General features: G+C 41.2%; 1 protein-coding gene across 9 annotated transcripts in view; it reads left to right on the top strand.

Annotated features, from left to right (window-relative positions):
* The window catches only part of ADGRG2 (adhesion G protein-coupled receptor G2), a 99,374-nt gene extending 76,124 nt beyond the window's left edge, over nt 1–23,250 (top strand). For all 9 annotated transcript variants that reach the window (XM_030574280.1, XM_030574309.1, XM_030574261.1 and 6 more), the window contains 8 exons: nt 3–106; nt 352–476; nt 6,368–6,636; nt 7,536–7,635; nt 8,258–8,541; nt 10,675–10,776; nt 11,511–11,663; nt 22,577–23,250. In XM_030574280.1, coding sequence (XP_030430140.1) covers nt 3–106; nt 352–476; nt 6,368–6,636; nt 7,536–7,635; nt 8,258–8,541; nt 10,675–10,776; nt 11,511–11,663; nt 22,577–22,761 — 1,322 coding nt within the window. In that variant the 3' untranslated portion in view covers nt 22,762–23,250. The remainder of the gene's footprint in view (nt 1–2; nt 107–351; nt 477–6,367; nt 6,637–7,535; nt 7,636–8,257; nt 8,542–10,674; nt 10,777–11,510; nt 11,664–22,576) is intronic.
* Nucleotides 23,251–26,442: the final 3,192 nt, after the last annotated feature.

Raw genomic sequence — 26,442 nt, 5'->3', positions numbered from 1 at the left:
AGGTGGCAAAGGAGGCTGGTCATATGAAGGATGCATGGTTAAAGAAAGGAGAGCAAATGAAACCGTTTGTACATGCAACCACCTCACAAGTTTTGGAGTTTTGCTGGTAATTGGTTATAAATAATATCCCAGACTGGTGCATTTGGATCCCTGATTCAGGAAAGCACTCATGCACATGCTTAACTTTAAGCAAATGAGGCTGTTGAACTGGGGGCATGAATAGAACCATTAAAGTCTAAGGGTATGTCTACACTGTGCCAGCTGACTTGGGCTTGCCGGGCTTGGGCTAAGGGGATGTTTAACTGTAGAATAGATGTTCGGGCTTAAAGATAATTTCTGTTTTCTTTTTAGGACCTGTCCAGAAATCCTACTTTATCACCCATCCAGACACTGGTTCTGACTTTTATCACCTATATAGGCTGTGGATTTTCTGCAATTTTTCTTTCTGTTACTCTTGTAACCTACGTAGCCTTTGAGTAAGTACCTGCAGAGTTAAACTTACATTATAAACTTGATCATGATTGTCCATAACCACCGCTCTGAAGGACAATGGATGAGTTCTTTCTTCTTCGAGTGATTGCATATGTCGATTCCAATGTAGGTGTGTGTGTGCCCCAAGAACAGTCGCCAGAAATTTCTTCCTCTGTAGTACCCATCAGGGTGGCACTGGTGCCATCTGGTGCTGTGTGTTCATAGTACTGGTTTAAAGGGCCCAGCTGACCCTGTGCCCCTCAGTTCCTTCTTACCACCTGTGATGGTCGCTGGAATTGCTCCCCTTGCTACAGTAAGCTTTTCAGTGGACTTTCTTTCTGATTATTGTACATAGTTTGTTTCCAGTTAGTTAGCAGAGTTTTCTCTGTACCCTTCAAGCCCTGTGTCACCTGCAATAAGACAATGACCCTGAGTTGTTGGGTGAGGCTCACACTGGGTACTGGTGCCAAATTTGCAGGGACTTTAAACCCTGTACCAAGAAGGACTGGCAGGCTAGATTGAAGTTTTGCCTAATAGAGGCAGCACTGAGACCTTCCTCTGAGTTGAGATGGTCGAACTCAGCACCGAGCACCTCGGCGTCACTAAGAAGCGCTTCTCCTATGGTGTGGGAGTCCCAGCACTGTGTGCTAGCCTTGTTGCTGAGGAAGAGACACACAGGACAGCCAGCCAAGAGAGGATGTTCCCTGACCCCTAGGAAGACCAGGCATGGAAAGCAGAGTATTAGAGAGCTTATTCCTTCACTCTCACCCTTTCCTGGTTCTTCTCGCATGAACAGAGAGCAACAATACCCGAAGTCCAAAGGTACAAACAATTTGATGTTTATTGGGGTGAACTTGCAGCAAGCTTAAATTCAAGTTCCTTTTCCTTATTTTTCAAATCCCAACTTACTTCCTGTTTGCCCCTAATTTATATAGTAATATTTTCAGCTATACCTTAACCAATCATTCTACTAAAATTTACCTAACCAATCCTAACATATTGTAACATGATTAGCTAACCAATTATATCCCACCACCTTAATTAGTTTACACCTAGAAAAATTAATCATACAGCAGACAGAAACAATCACAGAACCAGACAGAGACCATGCAAATAAACATACAAAACAATACAGAAGTAAGGATTTCACAGCTACATCTATACAGACATAAGGGTTCTCCAGCTGTGTCTATTGTTAAGTGAGTTCTTACCAGACAGAAAACTATCAAACTAAATTTCTAGGCTCTTTCTTTTCTCTGGAGGTGATAGATCGAATCACCTTCCTAACAGTCCCAGATTGTCTTATTTTAATATGACTAGTTTGGAATGTGAGGATGTGACCATACATTTACCAGTTTATGGCTGCTAAAGAACTAGTCCTCAGACTGTCATAGTAAGAGAAGGCCACTACACAGACAGTGATTTTTGATTCTTTCTTTTATACCTCTATAACTAGCTAAGTGATAAGAATACACCTAAATTCTTAAAGTATAGGCCTTTGCAGACAGGCCTGAATATCTATATCCTAACACAGAGCAGAGTGCAACCTAAGTCAGGCCACTCCTCTGTCTTGGTGTCAGTCAGCACTGTTGACTGTAGGCCTTATGTGGGTACTGTTGAGTCTGGTACTGGACGAACCATCAGCATGCGAGGGACAATGCAGTACTGGCACCACTGAAGTGCTGTCTACACCAGAGGCATTTGCTGCTGCCAGAGATCTGCTGGTGCTCTTCGTACCACTGTCACTGGAGTACAGGAACCATTGTTTTTGGTGCTGGTGGCCAGGAGGGAGCACGTAGCCCCCAGTGGCCGCTTGGTTCTGGAACCTGTGGTACCGTCTAGAAGGAAAACAACACAAGCTTCCTCACCTTGGCACTGATATCCAGCACCGGTGAGAACCACACCTCCTTGGTCCCCAGAGGGAAGCTCATCGTTGGAATTGGAGGTTGGGTTGTACTCCTCTCAGCAGAGGAGTCACCCTTGTTACCCCTCCAGTCATCCCTTCCCTGCCGTGGACCACAGCACAGGAGTGCCACTGAATGCTTGGCCTAGTGGTCACTTACCTATGCCAATGCAATGGACCTTTTGGAACCCATGGGCATTGCCCTTGATCTTGGGGCCCCATTCGAGATGTTCATACTTGGTGGGCTCTGAGAGAAGAGCACATCCATCCCATTGGGCAGCACCTGATCCGGACATTTTGGGCAGGAGTGTCCTGGTGCTTATGGACAACACTGCAGCTGTGTTTAGTCTCAACAGGCAGGGAAGGACTCGTTCTTCCTCCCCCCCACACACACTGTATCAGGAAGCAATTCACTTATAGGAGTTCTGCATAGCCCACGTAATCTGAGGCTTCTCACCTTCTGGGAGTGCAGAACGAACTGGCAGATTGCCTCAACAGCCTCCAATCCTCATAAGTGGTCCCTTTTGCTGGACATCATGAGGGATGCTTCCCAGTGGTGGGGGACTCCCCAGATAGACCTATCTGCAACTGGGCTCAAGTTTTGCTCCCTGCAAGGCCACAGCCCAGGTTTGCTCACAGATGCCTTCTTGCTCCCATGGACAATTCACCTGTTCTACGCTTTCCCCTTTATCCTGTTCGTGCACAAGGTTCTGCTAAAAATCAAGCGGGATCAGGTGTGGGTCATTCTTATAGCCTCACCTTGGCCCCGTCAGCACTGGTTCGCCACACTGCTAGGCCTTTCAGTGGCTGCTCCAATTCCACTCCCTCTATATCTGGACCTGATCTCCCTGGACCACAGTCGTCTGTTCCACTCGAACCTCAGCTCCCTTCACCTGATGTCCTGGAAGCTCTGTGGGTATGTCCTGGAGAGCTGGCTTGCTCAGAGCAGGTTCACCAGGTCCTATTAGGGAGCACATAGCCCTCCACCAGGGCTGCATACCTCTCAAAATGAAGGGCTTCCAAGCAGGGAGTCTCACCCACACAGTTGTCTCTGCAAGAGATGCTCGACTATTTGCTATGCTTGAAATGGCAAGGTTTAACAATTTCCTCAATTAATGTCCTTTTGTCATTTCATCCCCCAGTGGAAAGCTGGTTTGTTTTTTCATGAGATGTCCATCCATTTCATCAAGGGCCTGGAAAGACTATACCCCCATGTACAAGAACCAGTCCCTCCATGGGACTTAATTTGGTCTTATCAAAACTTAGGGGTTTCCCATTTGAGCCATTGGCAACATGTCCCTTGTCATATCTTTCATGGAAGGTGGCTTTCTTAGTTGCCATTACTTCAGTCAGAAAGGTCTTGGAGATCTGCACCCTCCTGTTGGAGCCTCCATACATGGTTTTCTTTAAGGATAAGGTGCAGCTGTGTCCTAATCCCAGCTTCCTCCTGAAGGTGGTTTCCCATTTTCATAGTAATCAGGCAGTCTTCCTACCTGTTTTCTCCTCAAAGCCACATGCGAGTAGGAAGGAGCAACATCTTCATACTCTGGATGTTTGACTGCCTTAGTGTTCTACACAGAGAGGACTAAATCATTCCGTAGATCCACCCAATGCATTGTAGCGATTGCTGAAAGAAAAGAAAGAAAGAAAGAAAGAAAGAAAGAAAGAAAGAAAGAAAGAAAGAAAGAAAGAAAGAAAGAAAGGTCTCCCTATCTTGGCTCACAGACTTTTATCGTGGATTACATCGTGCATTTGTACGTGTTATGAGCAGGTGGGTGTTCCACCACTAGCTATCCTGACTGCCCATTCCACAAGAGCGCAAGCATCATCATCAGCATTCTTGGCTCAGGTCCCTATTCAGGACATTTGCAGAGTGGCAACTTGGATGTCAGTGCATACATTCTCTAGTCATTACACCTTTACTTAACAGGCTAGGGATGATGCCCATTTTGGTCAAGCTGTTTTATGGTCAGCATGTCCATGAACTCTGATCCCACCTCCTATGCAACTGCTTGGGATTCATCTACATCCTTACATTGGAATGGACATGTGCAATCGCTCAAAGAAGGAAAATCATCTAATAACCTTTCTGTAACTGTTGTTCTTCGATATGTATTGCACATATCCATTCCATAACTCCCACCGTCCTACCCCTCTTTTCCGGAGTTGGCTGGATAGAAGGAACTGAAGGGGTGCGTGGTTGTTTGGGCCCTTCATACTGGCGCTACGAATGCATGGCACGAGAGGGCGCCAGAGCCACTCTGACAGGTTCCACTATCACGCAGGGAAAAAATTTTCATGACTGTGCTCGGGACGTGCACACATCTATCTTGGAATGGACATGTGTAACACATCTCAAAGAACAACAGTTATGCAGAGGTTAGTTACTATTTTTCTAGTAGGTTTCATTTCTACCTCAATAGTAGTACACAGAATGGGTAGACTTTAAGGGGGGTATATCAAGATTTGATTCTCACCAGGGGCGAGTATCTTATAAATAAAATAATTATCATGCAGTTTTGTATAGCTGGAAGCCAAGGAGCTGGGAAGGGGTTACTACAAATTGTCCTAATAAAGTGGAATGTACAAAGAATCTTTTAAAAATAAGGTACATATATGCACAATACATTTCCAAAATATTAACATGTTGTTAGACCAGAGGGGGGCAGACCCCTCCTGCCCGGCCCCTGAGCTCCTGGCCCAGGAAGCTGGCCCCCAGCCTCCCCCCCCCCCGCTGTTCCTCCTTCCCCACGGTTTCCCTTCCCCCACAACCTAAGCTTGCCACGCCACTGGTGCAATGCTCTGGGTGGTGGGGCTTTTGCAGAGCTGCGGCCTGACCTGGTGCTCTGTGCTGCGCGGTGGCGTGGCTGGCTCCAGCTGGGTGGCATGGCTGCCTGTCCTGGTGCTCTGGGCAGTGTGACTGTAGTGCCGCCAGCCACCAGTGCTCCAGGCAGCGCAGTAAGAGGGCAGGGGAGTTTGGGGTGGTGGTCAGGGGGTGGGGTGTGGATAGGAGGTGGGGGGATCAGAGGGTGGGGAACAGGGGGGTTGAATTGGGGCAGGGTCCCAGGGGAGCATTCAGGAAGAGGGGGGTTAGATGGGGCAGTGGGGAGCAGTCAGGAGCAGGAGTTCTAGGGGCAGTCAGGGGACAGGGGAAGGGGTGGTTGGATGGGGCAGGGGTCCTGGGGGGGCCATCAGGGAATGGGGGGCATTGGATGGGGCAGGAGTCCTGGGTGGGGCTGTCAGGGGGTGAGAAGCAGGGGTGGGGGTCAGATAGGGGTCAGGGGCTGGGCCATGCCTGGCTGTTTGGGGAAGCACAGCCTCCCCTAACTGGCCCTCCATGCAATTTCAGAAACCCAATGTGGCCCTCAGGCCAAAAAGTTTGCCTGCCCTTGTGTTAGACTGTGTGGTTCTTGTGCAATAAAATGCAGTTAAGTACACTAGCTTTCCCTGTAAGTTGTCAGAACCTATACATTACTAGAGTCTCAGTTATTCAGTCCATTAGGCTAATTATACCTCTTGACAGAGAACCCCTGAGCATGATTTATGAGCATCCTTTTATAGATTATTATTTGCCACTGTCACGGTTTCCAGATACACCATAAAAAGACTTTCAGGCCTAGTCTAACCTCTAATAATAGAGAATGTGATGAGTGTTGTTGTGGTGAAGTACTCCAACAGTAAGAAGCCTAATATACAAAATAGAAAAATATGGACAAAAGTAATAAAATATTTAAACAAACATTAAACGAAGACAACTGAAATTTAAGCAACAATGTTTGTATTTATAAGAGTTTAGAACCTGGTTGTAACAAGAATAGTGATGTCACAAATATTAACCTTTTCATTCATAAATACTTCTTAACCATATGTAAAATGTGTTATCTTAGTGTCTCTTCTGCATTAGGGACCAATGAACACAGAATCAGTGTGGAATCTACAGTAATGCTCGTAGAATGATGAAAGCTTACATCATCTCACTAATTTTCTTTTTAGAAAAATCCGGAGAGACTACCCTTCCAAAATCCTTATTCAACTGTGTGCTGCATTACTTCTACTCAACCTAGTTTTCCTCCTTGATTCATGGATTGCTCTGTATGACATACGAGGCCTGTGCATCACAGTTGCTGTATTTCTTCATTATTTCCTCTTGGTTTCCTTCACTTGGATGGGCCTTGAAGCATTCCACATGTATCTTGCCCTTGTCAAAGTGTTTAATACCTATGTACGGAAATACATCCTGAAGTTTTGTATCATTGGCTGGGGTATGTATATTTTTCTGGGTTTGGAATCTAAAATAAATATAGTTTCTTTACAAAAATTTTGGATGGAAGACCATTTAAAAGTAACAACAAAGCCAGTATCAAATACCTGTTGCCTGTCAGAATCCTCAGATGCATTATCAATAACAGGGTTCTATTTACTTCACTATTCTGTGACTTCAGCATGTTGCAGAATTCACCCCTTGTCGCAAAGTTTTTCAGATTGTAAATTCTCTTGGGGCATACACTATATATTGTGGGTGCTATTGCAATTCAAATGAATAATAAATTGTTTCTATTGGAACTAGAGTTGCAGCTGTCTGAAAGCCAATTACACATTTGACTATTTCCATTTCCAACTCCCAAAGCAGATGGTATCTCTTCCATTGGGGAAATTAATGTTATTGCTCCAGAGTATCAACTACATATTCTACCTCTAGACTGCTACTGGTTCTAGCAAAAGGTAGCAAAACAGTGCCTACGACTTAAGTGATGAGAAAACCCTAGGCCTTCTCTTCTCTTATCCATTATTTTAAATCAAGAGTAACTGTACTGAAAACAACAGAGTTAAACTAGTGTAAAACACATGTGAGAGGCAAAATCAAGCCCATTTATGTCCTTATATCTGTGATATCAAAGAGCATATGCAACACATGTTGCTAGTTTAACGTAGGTTGCAAGTGATATAAGTGGATCAAGTCACAGAATATATAGTCTTGTTCAGAAAGATTAAAACTTCAAATGTGTACTAGTTTATTTTGCTTTTTACAAAGTAAGTTATCCTGATATAACAGTCTCCGACAGCCTTCATAACCTGGCCCTAGGTTTCATAGGAAAATATAGTAATTTCATCTCATCACAAAACTTTCATTCAGAATTATAACTATTATCTAATCTTTCAGGTGTACCACTTTTAGTGGTAGGCATTGTATTGGCTATAACACCAAATAACTATGGGCTTGGATCATATGGAAAGTTTCCTAATGGCTCACCAGATGAATTGTAAGTTAAAAGATAGGCATATTTTTAAAGTGAATGCTAACAGAATGCTTTTATCTAATGGTTAAGTGTAAGTGTGTATGTGAGCTTCTTTCCTGAAAGTGACACTTCTGTGAATAAATCTCTTCAGGATATGAGTTAAGTCTTCCTGAAACTGTTTGCAAGGCTCTGATCCTGGTCACAAAAGAGGGTATGCTCCAAAACATTGGCATGGAACTAGAGCATGAAAATAAGGTGAAGGCAAGACAAGAGAAAGAAAGGAGATGGGGGGATGAAGAGTAGAGTGTAGAGGAAAGCAAGACTAAATGTAAAAAACAAAACAAACAAAAAACACCATATTGCCTAAGGAAACAGGAAACCTAAACCTAATCCATTGGTGTATTTTTATTTTTATTTTTTTGCTTTAGCCCTTGGGATTCACTCAGATAGGATGATGATAGACACTGTTATAGACACCTAGATAGACAGATGAAAACTTGAATCAGTGTATGTGGCCTTGAGTATTGCAGGATGATGTATTTTCAACAAAATATAGCCATGCCTAATACTATTCTTTACCTAATATCTATTACTAATAGTGAATGTCTGATAATATGATCTTTCCTCCTTTGTTTTTGTATTCTAGCTGCTGGATCAACAATAACATTGTCTTCTATATTACTGTTGTGGGATACTTCTGCATGATATTCCTATTGAACGTCAGCATGTTTATAGTAGTGCTGATTCAGCTTTGTCGAATCAAAAAGAAGAAACAACTTGGAACTCAGAGAAAAACCAGTATTCAAGACCTCAGGAGTGTTGCAGGCCTCACATTCTTATTGGGAATTACTTGGGGATTTGCCTTTTTTGCATGGGGGCCAGTAAATCTGATATTTATGTACCTCTTTGCCATCTTTAACACTTTACAAGGTAAGCTTATGCTTCATTATGGCCTTTTGTATAAAAATGTAATGAATAATTCAGTTCTAAGAAATGCTTTATTATGCATAAGAGTTTACCAAAATTATATCTGTACTGTTACATAATATGAAAAATAAAACTACCTTGAAGATGACCCTTCTTAATTGTTGTATTACATTTAAAGAAAATTAATGCAAAGCAAACACTTTCAGAAGTGACATGCTGTCTTTTTAGTGCATTGTAATGAAAATTGTCATCTTAAGGTCCATTCACAGAATCACAAAAGCTACAGGACAAAAGACCTATTGGGTCACTTAGGCTCTGACGTAATTTATTTGCTTTTGAAAATTTTTACCCTATGTTGCATTTTCAAATGTGAATTAGGCATTTAGGACCTGATTTTTAAAAGTACACCTCTACCCCAATATAACGTGACCCGATATAATATGAGGTCAGACTAGATGATCACATTGGTCCCTTCTGACCCTAAAGTCTATGAGTCTATAACGCAGTAAAGCAGTGCTCCGGGGGGTGGGGCTGTGCACTCTGGTGGATCAAAGCAAGTTCGATTTAACGCGGTTTCACCTATAACGCAGTAAGATTTTTTGGCTCCTGAGGACAGCGTTATATCGAGGTAGGGATGTAATTTGGTGTTGTTCCACTCAGTACTGCAAGGTATAAGTGAATTAGATGGTTGAGTACCATTTTCAAAAGTTACTTAGGCACTTAGAAGGCTGATTCCCATTGGCTTTCATTGGGACTTACGCTTCTCAGTGCTCAAGTCACTTCTGAAGATAGGCCCAGATCTGAAAATCCCACTGATTTCAATGGAAGTTAGATGTCTAAATATCTTTGAGGATCTGGGCCTTAGGCCTTGCAACAATGAGCAGAGCAACATCTAAATACCATTAAAAATCTGAGCATTAGGGCCCAATTGAAGTTCCCAAAGATGCAGATTTTCAAAACCATCTAGGTGCCTAACGCCTGTTAAACACAATGGGAGTTAGGTGTCTAACTTACCCTGAGAATTGGTCCAGAAAATGCTAATCTCCGTCTTCTCCAGTCCAAACTTGTAGCTTCTCCTTTATTTTTCATTCTCTGTAATCTAACTTAAAGAATTGCACAACCGCATTCTTCTTTGATACATTGTAGCTGGCAGGCAGTGTAAAAATTTCTGACACATTTTCTTTGAAAAGTGGAAGATTTGGAAGCAAGTACAGTCCCACTCTGTATGGGAAGCAGTGAGAAGTGGGTGGATCTGTGATAGGGTGACCAGATGTCACAATTTTATAGGGACAGTCCCGATTTTTGGGTCTTTTTCTTATATAGGCTCCTATTACCCCCACTTCCTGTCCTGATTTTTCACACTTGCTGTCTGGTCACCCTAATCTGTGCTCTGGCACAGTTTGAGGTATCCAACATGTGTGATATGTATCCTTCCAAGAAAAGATGTGGCTTTGAATTTGTGGTGAAGAGGGCTACAATTACTGTTATTTGAGCATGAGCTGTTACCCCATGTGGGCTTTCACTATGACTTAATTGCGACTGCGAGGGGGGAAGCAAAAGCTGCCTGGTAACCTTAAATTTGTATTAGGTTTAATAAAATTTGCCCCAATGGCCTATCAACACCAACACTGGTCTGTAGGTGTTATTGATTCCATCACAAACAGCAGCAGAAATATATTAACTCCAAATAAAATATGGAGAAGTTCCACAAAATATGTAGAGAAAGCCAAATTCAGTTGATTATATCTCATATTTGAAATTGTACTGCTATAATGAGGATGTGTTATCTTGTCTTGATTTCTGTACTGAAGGTTCTAATAAACTTGCAGCTCCCCACAGATCTTCATATTTTAAACTCAGTTACTTGATGTATTTGTATTTTTGGTACTCTGTATCCTCCTTATATCTAAAGCATATCATGCAAGTGTAATAAGAAAAAGCATTTCAGATAATGGCATCAGTCTATTTTTTAGACTATCAGTGTCTCTACTGAACAAAAGAATATGAGAGCATTTGATTGGAATCAGTTGACTTGAGAAGAAACAAAAGAAAAATGATACATCCATTTAAAAAAAGTTACAAAACGGCAAAAATTCTATGGCTTGAAGTAATATTCTGACATTTGGTACTTCACAGGATTCTTCATTTTTATCTTCTACTGTGTGGCAAAGGAAAATGTCCGCAAACAGTGGAGACGATATCTGTGTTGTGGAAAATTCAGGCTGGCTGAAAATTCTGGTAAATATTGAACACTGTTTTCTACATTTGTAAATTATATAAATTACTGTCAGGTGTAAAGTCCCCATTCTCCTTAGCAAATATTGTTATGCAATAAATAGCATAGCAGTATTTCCAGATATATCTACTACTTTGTTTTATTTTCCTGATGCAAAAAGATTGCATCTTATTTAATTGCAAAATACTGCTGTATAAAGTATTCATTTTGATTGGGACTCTGCATATGTGTAAGGCTGTAGCCTCGTGGAGTCCTTTGTATGACTGGGACCTAAATCAATCCCCAAAGATCTGCTTTCTCAAAGTCAATGGTAGCCTTAGCAATGACTTTAGTGGGAGCAGGGTCAGAAGCAGCTTTGAGAATAATATGTCTTCCTAACAATTTTTGGGGGGTATTTCATTGTACCATAATTGTATTTGAAAAGTTATACGTACCCTTACACATTCTAAACTCAAAGGTGAAGTATTGCGGTTGCAGTTACTGGTAATCTCTTAATGGGCATACAGTCACAAAAGTATGATAAGTGACATTTTAAAACTAAGAAATTAAAAAGAAAAAATGTAAATTCTTACACATCTAGAATTATGCAATTCCTATGAGAATAGGAATACTGGGGAAAGATCTGGGAAAAGATCTTTGCTAGAATTTACGTTAAATTGCATTATTAACTGTACTCTTGCATTTATTTGTGCTTGAATGTACTGCACTATTTTCTGTAACACTTATTCTACTATAGATTGGAGTAGAACTGCTACTAATGGTTTAAAGAAGCAGACTGTAAACCAAGGAGTATCCAGTTCTTCCAATTCCTTACAATCAAACAGTAACTCTACTAATTCCACCACACTGCTAATGAATAATGATTATTCAGTACACGCAAATGGGAATGGTATGTATGTTGCAAAAGAGTACTTCTCAAACTATATCCTTTTGTTATTTTAAAACAGTTTTAGGCTCTCTTATGGCAATTTAAAAAGGGCAGTGAACTAATTATTATTTATGAATACAGAATCAAAATGTTATAGTGTGGTCTTATAAATAATAATACTAAAATTATCCATTGAGGGTAATATAGTAGTACAATTTAAAAAAAAATACTCACTTCTCATACTTAACGTGAACTGGTGATTATATGCAAAATTGCAAATGGTATACATTATTCAAATACCCAGCAGAAGTGCTATTTATACCCTATTTGTCAGCTGAAGACAGAACTAGCAGTGAAAAACTTAAGAACATTTTAAAATAGCTATCAACTTTCAAAGAAAACACACTTTACTGATGAAAGAAATGTGATGACATTCAATAAAATAATTTTTTTAAACGTGAAAGCTATCATTTGGGGGTGCTATTAGTGTGTGAGGGCTTGATCTGCAGAACCCCTGGTATCATTACCAGGACACCCTCATGTAAATTCTTTATGAGGCTGGGGAAGCAGAGTAAGAAAGTGAGACTGGGACAACAGAGGCCATAAAATCTTCTCACTTAAGAGGTCACAGCCAGAGAGCTGCATAGCTGTTGGCTACTGGGTAAGTAATGGAGCTCAGGGTACGTCTACACTACGAGATTATTCCGATTTTACATAAACTGGTTTTATAAAACAGATTGTATAAAGTCGAGTGCACGCGGCCACACTAAGCACATTAATTCGGCGGTGTGCATCCGTGGTCCGAGGCTAGTGTCGATTTCCGAAGCGTTGCACTGTGGGTAGCTATTCCATAGTATCCCATAGTTCCCGAAGTCTCCCCCACCCCTTAGAATTCTGCGTTGAGAGCCCAGTGGCTGATGGGGCAAAAATCATTGTCGCGGGTGGTTCTGGGTAAATGTCGTCAGTCATTTCTTCCTCTGGGAAAGCAACGGCAGACAATCATTTCGCGCCCTTTTTCCCTGGATTGCCCTGGCAGACGCCATAGCACGGCAACCATGGAGCCCGTTCAGCTTTTTTTTTTTTACAGTCACCTTTTTTTTTTTTTTTTACAGTGTACTGGATGCCGCGGACAGAGGTGATACTCCAGTGCTACACAGCAGCATTCATTTGCTTTTCCATGATAGCAAAGATGGTTACCAGTCGTTCTGTACCATCTGCTGCCAGTGTAATTTGGCAATGAGATGACGGTTATCTGTCCTTCTGTGCTGTCTGTTGCTATCATGGTTGCCCCTGGCTGAGATCGGCCGGGGGCGCAAAAGCAAAACTGGGAGTGACTCCCCGAGTCAATCTCTCCTTTATGGTTTCTAAAAAGAGTCAGTCCTGCCTAGAATATGGGGCAAATGTACTAGAGAAGCAGTGTATCAGAGAGCACAGCTGCTCTGTGTCAGATCCCGCAGAAATGATGAGCTACATGCCATGCAACAACCCCACCCGTTGCTTCCCTCCTCCCCCAACCTTCCTGGGCTACCGTGGCAGTGTCCCCCCATTTGTGTCATGAAGTAATAAAGAATGCAGGAATAAGAAACACTGAGTTTTTAGTGACATAAAATGAGGGGGAGGCAGCCTCCTAGTGCTATGGTAGTCCAGGCAGGACATTAAGCAGTGTGGGGGAGAGGAGCCCAGCATCCCACTGCTATGATAGTTCAGGCACGACAGAATCTTTTCTTTTCACATGTAAGGGAGGGGGCTGATTTGAAGCTCAGCCCCCAGTTGCTATGATGAAGACGGTTACCAGCCGTTCTGTACCATCTACTGGGAATGACCGGGAGTCATTCCTATTTTCACCCAGGCGCCCCCGGCCAGCCTCACCTGAAGCTAGCCAGGAGCACTCACGGGTTGATAAGAAGGACGGTTACCAGTTCTACTGCACCGTCTGCCACCGGGGAGGGGAGAGGAGCGGATACTGCTCTTCACTGCCGCAGCATTGCGTCTACCACCAGCATTCAGTAGACATAGGGTGACATTGAAAAAAGTCAAGAAACGCTATCTTTCCCTTTTCTTTCATGGGGGCGGGGGGACGGAGTAAATTGACGAGCTATTCCCTGAACCATGCCGGACAATGTGTTTGACCTTACAGGCATTGGGAGCTCAGCCAAGAATGCAAATACTTTTTGGAGAATGATGTGGACTGGGGGATAGCTGGAGTCCTCAGTACCCCCTCCCTCCCTCCATGAGCATCCATTTGAGTCTCTGGCTTCCTGTTACGCTTGTCACGCAGCACTGTGTAGCCTGGAGATTTTTTTTCAAACGCTTTGGCATTTCGTCTTCTGTAATGGAGCTCTGATAGAACAGATTTGTTTCCCCATATAGCGATCAGATTCAGTATCTCCCGTACAGTCCACGCTGGAGCTCTTTTTGGATTTGGGACTGCATTGCCACCCCTGCTGATCAGAGCTCCATGCTGGCCAAACAGGAAATGAAAATCAAAATTTTGCAGGGCTTTTCCTGTTTACCTGGCCACTGCATCCGAGCTGAGATTGCTGTCCAGAGTGGTCACAGTGGTGCACTGTGGGATACCGCACGGAGGCCAATACCATCGATTTGCGGCCACACTAACCCTAATCCGATATGGTAATACCGATTTTAGCGCTACTCCTCTCGTTGCGGAGGAGTACAGAAACCGGTATAAAGAGCCCTTTATAGCGATATAAAGGGCCTCGTAGTGTGGACGGGTACAGCGTTAAATCGGTTTAACGCTGCTAAAATCGGTTTAAACACGTAGTGTAGACCAGGCCCTAGTTACAGTATTTTTTCTGTGACTCCATGGCCAGTCTTCCCTAACGGAAATGTATTTGTGTGTTGCAGGAAATGATTCTTAAGGACAAAATGCTTCATGACTTCACAGAATCATAGAATATCAGGGTTGGAAGGGACCTCAGAAGGTCATCTAGCCCAATCCCCTGCTCAAAGCAGGACCAATCCCGTATTAAATCATCCCAGCCAGGGCTTTATCAAGCCTGACCTTAAAAACCTCTAAGGAAGGAGATTCCACCACCTCCCTAGGTAATCCATTCCAGTGCTTTGCCACCCTCCTAGTGAAATTTTTTTCCTAATATCCAACCTAAACCTCCCCATTACAAATGTGCATGCTTCCACTTAGGACAAACATAACGGTCCCCATGAAGTTGTTATTCTCTGTAAGCAATGTGGATGTACTTATTCACTATCCATCTCTCCCCTTTCCTGGCTCATGGAAATGCAGGTGTTCAAATGTCACGTCACTCCATTTCAGATGCAAATTGGAATGGCTAGTGAGAAAAATTAGATATGCACATAATTTGAATGCACCTACAAAAAATGAACATCTTGTGGCTGAAAGTAATCTAAATTTTGCATCTTTATCTAAGGGCAGCACCAAAAACAAAGCATGACTTTTGCCAGGGGTGGCCAAACCGTGACTTGTGAACTGCATGTGGCTCTTTTACAGCTAAAGTGTGGCTGGCAGAGCCCCCCACATTTCTCCCCATTCTCCGCCTACCAGACTGAGGGAGGCAGGAGCCTGGGGCTTCAGCCCTGCAGCAGGGTGGTGGGGCTAAGGACTTGTGCCCTGCAGGGAGGAGTCTCAGGGCATCAGTCCTGTGCAGGCATGCCGCAGGGCTGAAGCACTGAGCCCCAGTACGCGTGCCCCATGGGGCAGGAGCCTTGAACCCCAGCAGGCACCTCCCACGGGGCTGAAGCTCCAAGCCCTTGCAGGCGCACCCCGGCTCACGAACTGCTGAAGATTGTCGTATATGGCTCAGATGGTCAGTAAGTTTGGCCACCCTGACTTATGCTTTGGCCATGTTGGTTGTGCGCTCTGATGGTGCAGCACTTCCACTTTCCATGCTGAAAATAAAAGAGTAACGAATCAGGCTATCCCACATTGTGGAGCACATAGGTCATCATATGTTATAAGACATAAATACTGTACTCCTGGATACCCAAAGGCCAATGTTTCTTTCCCTCAGTCAAGGGCTGAGTCTCAGCACTATTGTTATTGCTCAAATTGTTTTATATGCAGTTGATGAACCTCACAGATTGGCTACTTTGTCTGTACTGTTGGTACTGGTATGTTTAAGATAATGGCTGTAGTTGTCCTTTAAATGTTATTTTTTAAGTACGTCTGAAGCAGGAAGCCTGCTAAACAGCCAGTGATGCCACTGAATGATCGAGATGCTAAAGGAGAACTCAAGGAAGACAAGGCCATTGTGGAGAAACTAAATGAATTCTTTGCATCAGCCTTCACTGAAGAGGATGAGGGAGATTCCCATACCTGAGCTATTTTTTTTAGGTGACAAATCTGAGGAACTGTCCCAGATCAAAATGTCATTAGAGGAGGTTTTGGAACAAGCTGATCAATGAAACATTAATATGTCACCTGGACAAGATGGTATTCACCCCAAAATTTTGAAGGAACTCATATATGAAATTGCACAACTAAAAACGGCGGAATGTAACCTAACACTTAAATCAACTTCTGTACCAGATGACTGGAGGATAGCTAATGTGACACCAATTTTTAAAAAAGGCTCCAGAGGCGATCTTGGCAATTACAGGCCAGTAAGCCTAACTTCAGTACCAGGCAAACTGGTGGGAACTATAGTAAAGAACAAAATTGTCAGACTCATAGATGAACATGATTTGTTGGGGAAGAGTCAGCATGGTTTTCTGTAAAGTGAAATCATGGCTCACCAATCTACTAGAATTATTTGAAGGGGTCAACAGCATGTGGACAAGGGGAATCCAGTGGCTATCGTGTACGTAGACTTTCAGAAAGCCTTTGACAAGGTCCCTCACTAAATGTACTTAAGCAAAGTAAGCTGTCATGGGATAACTGGGAAGGTCCTCTCATGGATCTGTAACTGGTTAAAAAAAGACAGGAAACAAAGGGTAGGAATAAATGGTCAGTTTTCAGAATAGAGAAAGGTAAATGGTGTCCCCCAGGGGTCTGTACTGGGACCAGTACTGTTCAACATATTCATAAATTATCTGGAAAAGGGGGTAAACAGCAAGGTGGCAAAATTTGCACATGATACAAAATTATTTAAAATAATTAAGTCCAAAGCAAACTGCAAAGAGTTACAAAGGAATGTCACAAAACTGGGTGACCAGGCAACAAAATGGCAGATGAAATAAAATGTTGATAAATGCTAAGTAATGCACGTTGGAAAACATAATCCCACTATACATATAAAATGATGGGGTCTAAATTAGTTGCTCCCACTCAAGAAAGAGATCTTGGAGTTATTGTGGATAGTTCTTGGAAAACATCTGCTCAATGTGCAGCAGCAGTCAAAAAAGCGAACAGAGTGTTAGGAACCGTTAGGAAAGATATAGATAAGGCAGAAAATATCATAATGCCTCCATATAAATCCATGGCATGCCCACATCTTGTATACTGTGTGCAGATCTGGATGCCCCATCTCAAAAAAGATATATTGGAATTGGAAAAGGTTCAGAAAAGGGCAACAAAAATGATTAAGGTATGAGGAGAGATTAAAAAGGACTGGGACTTTTCAGGTTGGAAAAGAGATGATTAAGGGGGGATATGATACAAGTCTATAAAATCTTGACTGGTGTGGAGAAAGTGAACAAGGAATTGTTATTCACTCCTTCACATAACACAAGAACTAGGTGTCACCTAATGAGATTAATAGGCAGCAGGTTTAAAACAAACAAATGAAAGTACTGCTTCACACAACACACAGTCAACCTGTGGAACTCTTGGCCAGAGGATGTTGAGAAGGCCAAACTATAATAGGGTTAAGAAAAGAACTAGATAAGTTCATGGCGAATAAGTCCATCAATGACTATTAGCCAGGATGGGCAGGGATGCAACACCATGCTGAGTGTCCCTAGCTTCTGTTAGCCGGAAGCTGGGCGTGGATGACAGGTGGTGATTCACTCAGTGATTGCCTGTTCTGTTAATTCCCTCTGAAGCACCAGGCATTGACCACTGTTGGAAGACTGGATAGTGGGCTAGATGGACCATTGGTCTGACCCAATATGGCCCTTCTTGTGTTCTTATTTTATGTTCTTATGTTTTCATATCCTGACACCTTATATTAGAAAAATAAGTAAACATCTCTCATATATAACAATGCTTTTGGATAATAATGTTAGATAGACATTTGAATTCAAGCTATAGATTTTACTCTACCATTTTCACATAATATTGTCCATATATGTAGGTGAACAACGTGTTGTGAAGAAATCATGAGACTTCAGGAGATCAATCCTTAATGCCATTTTGCCATATTCTCATTAGCTTTCCAAATTAAATGAGTTTGTGAAATAGTTAATTTTGCCCCATCCCTCTCCAAAACCTTCCTCCACTGTTTGATACTAGCAGTATTAATGTTCTTGGTACCTGACAATTCAGTTCACAGGTAAAAAACAAAACAGTAATTCTCACTGCCATTAAGACAATATGGGTGAGGTAAAATCTTTCATTGAACCAACTTCTGTTGTTGAGAGAGACAAGCTTTGAGCCACATATAGCTGAAGAAGAGCTTTGTGTGGCTCGAAAGCTTGTCTCCCTCACCAACAGAAGTTGGTCCAATAAAAGATATTACCATATCCACCTTGTCTCTGTAATATCCTGGGACTGACACAACTACAACTACATTAAATAGAAAGACTTACAATGCTCACCTAAGCCTTTGCTGTATTTGTGCATTTGTCAAGGTTCGTTCCCCACTCTGAACTTTAGGGTACAAATGTGGGGACCTGCATGGACACTTCTAAGCTTAATTACTAGCTTAGATCTGGTACACTGCCACCATCCAGAAGTGTGTCTGGAGCACTTCCTGTCCCCCCAAAACTCTCCCCTCCCTGGGTGGCCTTGAGGGACTTCACCAATTCCCTGGTGAACACAGATCCAAACCCCTTGGATCTTAAAACAAGGAGAAATCAATCAGGTTCTTAAAAAGAAAGCTTTTAATTAAAGAATAAAGGTAAAAATCATCTCTGTAAAATCAGGATGGAAAATACTTTACAGGGTAATCAAATTCATATAGCACAGAGGAACCCCCTCTAGCCTTAGGTTCAAAGTTACAGCAAACAGAGGTAAAATCCTCTCAGCAAAAAAAGGACATTTACAAGCTGAGAAAACAGAAATAAAACTAATCCTCCTTGTCTGGCTGTTACTTACAATTTTGAAACATGAGAGACTGGTTTAGAAAGATTTGGAGAGCCTGGATTGACGTCTGGTCCCTCTTAGTCCCAAGAGCGAACAACACCCAAAACAAAGACCACAAACAAAGACTTCCCTCCACCAAGATTTGAAAGTATCTTGTCCCCTTATTGGTCCTCTGGTCAGGTGTCAGCCAGGTTTACTGAGCTTCTTAACCCTTTTCAGGTAAAAGAGGCATTAACCCTTAACTATCTGTTTATGACAGTGGCAACTAAGCCACAAATCCCAGCACAGTTTTCCAGAGCAGAGTATTTTTGGTCCTCAGTGGTATTTTGGCATTATAGACAAACTCCAATCGTTTTAATAGGTGAGCAATTCCATTGATTTGAGGTCATCTTCCTGTCCTGTCCAATGCTAGCCCTTCAGATGACAGTGAGTCAATGGTCTGCTTCTGCAATGAGGTTCTCTTCAGGCTGAGGATCTCAGCATATGTCCTGAGTTGGTACATCATCTTCCTGCTGATGCACCATTGCAGATGGAGGTGATGGACCATCACTTCCTAACCCCCTTGGAAGTTTGAAAGGCTTTTATTATAGACACTCCCACACATGCATGGAGGTAAGCCACTTATTTTTACTTAATTTTTAATTGAATGTTTTGAATGCTGTGAGCCTGCCCTTGCAGCCTCCACTCATACCAAAAAAGAGTTTTGTTGAGGAGGTTGGATGAAGCTTTAGAACCTGTATTACAGATGTTCTCAAACTGGGGGTTGTGACCGCTCAGGAGGTCACAAAGTTATTACATGGGGGAATTGCGAGCTGTCTCCACCCCAAGCCCCACTTTGCCTCCAGCATTTATAATAGTGTTAAATATATTAAAAAGTATTTTTAATTTATAAGGAGGGGGGGCTGCACTCAGAGGCTCGCTATGTGAAAGGGTCACCAGTATAAAAGTTTGAGAACCACTGCTGTATTACATATGCCCTGATGGTTTCCTTCCTTTTTCTTTTCTCTTAGGATTTGGGGGAGGAGGGTCATCTGGAGACAGTGGGTCCTCCTGGCAAGCCCTTTGATGAACCAGTTCCTTCCACTCATCTGGCAGTTGTACCTGAGGAGAGATAAATATGTTGATGGAAGGACAGGAGTATGCTGATGGTGGACAGAGTGACCCAAGATGGTAAGTTTGGAATTTTGGATGTATACAGGCTGTGGCTTTGCTTAGTTAGTGGATCTCTAATTTATAATTTTATACTGTCATTTCACACTAATGTCTCTTCTTCTGCCTTTCTCTTGCAGATTTGCAGTTTCTGAGAATAGGTGGCTCCCAGATGAACATGCAAATCCCATCACTCAGCTTTGTTTTTCAGTCTTTCTGTTACCTCTGCTTGTTTTTGCAGCCTTTATTTTATTACAAGACATGAAGAGGAATAAAACTCCCATTTATCTTATCTGTTTATATGTATAAGTGTTTCAGTGACTGATAGTTTTGTGCATTAAATTGTGTATGTTTGGGTTTTGTGTCCTGTGTGTTTTTCCAGCTTTCTTTAGCAGATCCAACACTAGCCCAGCAGATTTACAGGGAACTGAGAATTACCATTGGATAATTTGCTGTCATCATTTTCTAAAATGATGAGAAAAAAACTAACAAATCTAATCCTCATCAGAGCCAGATCAAGGCATAGGTATTATAGATCTGGACCAAGAGAGCCCTAGCTCCTGAAGATAGGTGATTTACATCAGAATCTTAGCTTTAAATTAAAACTAATAAAATTAAGTTTCATTTTCTGATTGCAAAGAAAATCTTGAAAATATGACACAAGTGCAAATGATACACTGACATCTGCTTGAGTCTGTAGGAAGCCTGGAACAATAGCTCCGAGACATCTACTCCACATAACCCCCCCCCCCACCAGAAGACCATGTGGTAGGAGGAGAAGAGAGCAGCAATTCAAACCCAGCCACGCAAACAGGAAAAACCCTGTCTGCTGGGTTAAGTACAGGGCCCTCACTGCTGGCACTCCTGGGAACTAGAATACAACCCTATTGTGCTGCCTCTGCCTCTTTGGGGCAGAGCAATGGGAGAGTCTTGTGTTCTGCTGTGCCTCTGCCCCTGGATGGTCTTAATCTAGCTCTGGTCTTGGCTGGATCAAACCACAGTCCCTTACATGGAAGCACATCTTGTGGCCACTACACCAGTCTCTGAAGTCTTCTTAAAGAAACAGAACTGTGAATTTCTTTTTCCTCTGTTAGTCAGAAGGATATTTTCATGCATGGGATTTATGACCTCAGATTAAGATATTCATAAGTGTTATTTTTTTTAAAAAAGTTTTGCCAATACTCTTACTAATAGTAATGTTTTTATCTTTAATGAATACAGTTCCCCGCATAAATAACTGCACTGAACTTGCTTGTGAGCTCATTCACGAATATTTGCTTAACACAAAACATTCTGTCTCAAAGGAAAAGTTTGTTCATTTTGTTTCACTTAACATCATATTTTTCATCACAATCAACCCACATCCTTTTTTTGTTCTGTTTTCATATCTTGTCATCTCCTCTGGCTCACTAACAATGCATGGAGGAAAATTGTTTGAAAATGCATTCGTAATTTTCTTTTGACTTAATTAAATCAATTGTAGTAACTGTGGTGAAATACCTTGGAACTTTGAAAATCATTTGGATACAACACATAACCCAGTCCTTAAAAGGCCTACATAAAATATTAGCAATCCTGTATGCTATGGCTGACTTCTGACAGCTCTTTCAAGTTGGCCTACTTTACAAGAAAGAAGTGCAGAAACTCTACTTTGAAGTGTTTACGCAGTTGGATTTGTTATCAGAAAAACAAAATAATGCAAAAGAAAGAGAGTTAAATACAACGGGAGTATCTAGCACGCAATGTACAGAGATAAGAGATCCATACCCAAGGATTTAGGACTCTTAGAATTTCAGGAATTCTGGAACCCTTTAAGTTTTCTCGAAGCTCCACTGAGCTGATACGTCACAGTGAGTGCAAGTATACTTGTTCATAGCTGTGGTGGCACCAGAAACACTCAAACTTTCTATCCATATGTGGGTTTGGATGCACACTGTGCAAGGCCTGTATTTCATATGCTTCAAAGAAGTAAATTCCACAAACAAGACATGTTTAAAAGAGGTAAAAGCTCAGTGCTCCAGATGTCTTGCAAAGCAGGTAACCTCTTAAAAAAACATTAAATTAAAAATTAAAGTTTTCATTCAAAATTGTTTTAATTATTGTTTTCTGGGTTCCTTCCTAGTAATTAATCTCATTTGATGTATTCTGATTATTTGAATTTTCTTGTTATACTGTATTTTATGTACTGCTAATTTAGCACATATATTTTTCATTTTGGTGTAAGTCAGTTGGTTCCCTTTTGTTTTGTTTGCGCTTTGGAATTAGCCACCATCAATATATAAATTATATCACCTGTTGTTTGACTAATATGGGGACAAGATATCAGTGGGAGATAATTGTATGAGTAATGCGAGAAGGATTTGGCCCTCTCTGTAATGATCTATACAGTTTAGGTCAAATTCTGTCCTCAGGCCACATGTGAAAATTATTATACAACAAATTAATTACAGAAAAATCCTTACTTAAAACTCATCCCAGGGAGCAAAGAAGAATGAAATATGAATGTTCTCAGTATACTCACTGAAATTTTTAAGAAATATGCATATCTTTGGTGCCTTTTCACTATCAATCATTTCTGACTTGTGCCATGCTTTTATTTTCGCAGGTAATGTCTCCAGTGAGAAGAATGGTGTTTCTTTCAATGTACAGAATGGTGATGTGTGTCTTCAGGACTTTTCAGGAAAGCAGCTCGTATTTCATGAGAAGGATGATGCAGACCACAAAAAAACCCGTGTCTCACTCAGAAGGACTTCAAAGAGGGGAAGCCTACATTTTATTAAGCAGATGTGATTTTTTTTTGAAAGCACATTGTTTTACAGTGTAAAACACAGATTTTTACTTTAACTATTTTACATAATGTGAGAAGACTAGAAACTGATCCTTGTTTTATAGACAGTACCGGAGCCTTGAGGCAGTCATATACTGGGTTGATAAGGAGAGTTATAATTATTTAAAAAGTCATTGCTACTATTTGAAAAGGTACTTCAGATACTACATCACAATTGGTACAATTTCCAATTTGATTTTCCATTCTTCCTTTTCCCCCCATAAGGTTTAAAGAAAGGTTTGGTTTTAGACTCTTATTTTCTCAGTATAACTACAATTAGTGTATCTGAATACAATACATAGTATTGTAAATGTAAATGTAGGTAACTAGAAATTACACTTAAACGAGATTCTAAGTTATCTTTCAAAATGTTAGTTTCAAATTGTCTACTACAACATTTTTAAGATTATAGTTGCAGATTTTATAGCATTGTAAATAAGCAAAACAGTATCCATCTGTAAGCATTTTTATGCTATTTTTATATTTATTTCTTGTAATATAAATTTTAAAATATTCCTTTGTATAGAAAAATTGATATTTTGTTTTAAATTTATTGTTAGAATGTAGTTAAAGTTGATTATTTCAATTACCTTCTGAAGCATTCTACATTATATATTTATAGGTAATTTGTTCAGTACGTGAAATAATTTACAGTGGTTACAGTGTGAAGATGTTCACAAGACAGAGAACTGTAAATATGAACTGTCACTATAGAACCACTGACTGGGAGCCAGGAATACAGTGCATGGGTGTCTTGTCAAGGGATAAAACTCCGCAGGAGGGAGTGATGGATAAAGTAGGCAATAGGTTACTAGCTATATACCTGGCCCCATTGAAGTCAATGGGAGTTTTGACATTGATTTCAGTGGGGACATGATTTCACTCCCAGTGGCTGTAACAGAAATAAATATGCAGCCAGTTCATAACTGCAATATTTAAGAAAAATAATTATCATTAAAAAACCAGTACCTGTTATTATTTAGTAGCCAAGCGTTTGTTTCATTATTAAATTTTTATAAAAGATCAGTTTCTCTCACATCCTGAGCTATAATGCAGGTTTCTATTTGTTTTTGGTCTCTGCTGACTGTCAAATCCTGAGGTCCTTACTCAGTGTTTACTTGTTACCTACTCAACTAAAACTTCTAATGATCTTCAGTGCGCGTTTATGAGGAGAGACTAAAAAGACTGGGACTTTTCAGGTTGGGAAAAGAGATGACTAAGCGGGGATTGATAGGTATATAAAATCGTAAATGGTGTGGGAGAAAGTGAATAAGGAAGTGTTATTTACTCCTTCACATAACATGAGAACCATGGGTCACCCAATGAAATTGATAGGCAGCAGTTTAAAACAAACAACAGGACACAACACAGAGTCAACCTGTGGAACTCATTGTCCTGGGATGTTGTGAACATCAGAACTGTAAAGGGGTTCAAAAAAGAATTCATTGAGGACAGTTCCATCAATGGCTATTAGCCGAGATGGTCAGGGACACAACCCCATGCTGTGAGTATCCGTAAACCTCTAACGGCCAGAAGCTGTGACTGGATGATGGGATGGATCACTTGATAAAGTACTCTGTTCTGTTCATTTCCTCTGAAGCATCTGGAACTGGCCATTGTCCAGATGACAGGATGCTGGCAAGATGGACCATTGTCTGACCTAGTATGGCCATTATTATATTCTTATGCTTGCCTGAATAAGGACAGAAGGATTAGGCGCTGTATGCATAATATCTCATAATAGATAGAGAATGCTGCCTTTCTCCTTATGTTCTTGCACAAAGTCTGGGTGCAGCTGGAGTCCTTGGGTCGAGGAGTGCAAAGACTTCTACCAGCCAGTACCCACACTAGTACCAGCCCCTGTGAAGGAGATTACTAGGGGGCTGGGTTATGTTGCCCCCTACAGAGGAAGAACAAATGCTGTACTTCCTTCAAGGTTGGTGCATTAGCAGCATTCCCTGGGGAACCCTGGAAACACTGTTCTAGAGTGGTGAGCATTGGTACTGCCTCCTACTTTGGACTCTGTTGCAATGCAACAATTTGAACTCTGAACATTCTACAAATGTCAAATCCTTCTGTATTGATACAATACATAGGTTCTGTTTGTCATCTATTTCTGAGATTGCCCTGAGCGCATTTGTATAGTGACAAATTTAAAACATTTGTTCTATTTACCCACAAGAGTTGTAACTGCATGTGAACCACATGTAAGAATGATCATGGTACCACAATACAAACATTAATAATCTAGGCATGCATTTCAGTGAATGCTTGGCTATTTGTCTTAGGGGCCTTTGCACTGTTTCCTTATAAATACATGAAAACTAAATAATTTTATATTTTCAAATGTAAAAAAAAAATTTGTATAAGTAATGGACATTTAGATAATATGTATTTCATTTAGATAATATGCAATTATAAATTATCTATTTACATTTCTTAGAATAATATGATTCAGGCTACCTGTCCTATTGGAGGAAATTCTATCAGGCCCTCTATATTTGTTTAGGTTCCATCTTTCATGGTTTTAGCAGCCCTACTCTTCATAGAGGTTTGAACATGAACCCACCCAGAGCTGGTGCGTGCCACCCTATGAGTCTGCTGGAGGCAAAAACATGGTATGAGAAGTACCAAACAGCTGTTTCTGTCAAGTATTCTGATTTCCTGCCAAAAAAAGCTTGTTACACCACGATTAAACTGCTTGGATTCTTAACTTGGTTTCATTTTTGCATCCAGTGTGTCCTCCTTGCATTTTTTATCCTTTTCATTTGATTTCTTGCTTATAGGAGTTGTCACCTACATACCCCTTTCTATTAAAATAAGTAAACATCTCTCATATATAATAATGCTTTTGGATGATAATGTTAGATAAAGTAAAATCTATAGCTTGAATTCAAATGTCTACCATTGTCACATAATATTGTCCAATATACTGTATCACTTTAGCTCAGTGAACAACCTCCCCCTATTACTCCACTTGAGAAAAATGCTTGTACAACCACCTTTGTAAGAACTCATTTGGTAGTGGGTAAAGAGATGTTCTGTCTAAATTTTCATCTGAAATGTCTCATACTGCCTCACAGAAAGCATGTAAAATGCCAGTGCATCGCTTAAATATTTTAGGGCTGTATTAATCAAAGTTTTAAGTATTACAAATTACTAATCATTTGCACTTATACAACCACTTCAGATGTGTGCCTGTCCAGGAACAAGCTGGACTCTCCAGTTCTCCCAACAATAGCACTGCTATTTAAATGGCATCTTCTGCTAATCAGAATATCTTCTAAACAGGGATGAAAGGCTGACCCCCAGGGCTGCTTGGCTGAGAGTCTACTGAATTGGCAGAGGGAAACACTTTCCTTGGACTGTTTGTTATGTCTACACAAGTCCAAAGAAACAATTGCTTGCTATTGAAGTCAAGGTGATTAGAAAACATGTTACAGTGCCCAGTAAGACACTGCTTGTTGTATTGCCAATGCCTGTGTTTTATAGAAGTGGGCAGGTGGCAGGGGGGGGAGGGGGAGAAAGAGGGGAAGAGTTAGAAATGCCTCCTTCTGCTGCCAGTCTGCCAAGTAGGGGAGAGGTAGCTGTGTAGGTGAAAGCATCCCAACTGAAGACAGACAGCTGGAGAGTTGCAGCAAGCA

This window comes from Gopherus evgoodei, chromosome 1 (genome assembly GCF_007399415.2).
Source record: "Gopherus evgoodei ecotype Sinaloan lineage chromosome 1, rGopEvg1_v1.p, whole genome shotgun sequence".
NCBI lineage: Eukaryota > Metazoa > Chordata > Testudines > Testudinidae > Gopherus > Gopherus evgoodei.
The sequence above is the reverse complement of the archived record's forward strand: the minus strand, read 5'-3'. Positions and strand labels throughout refer to the sequence as shown.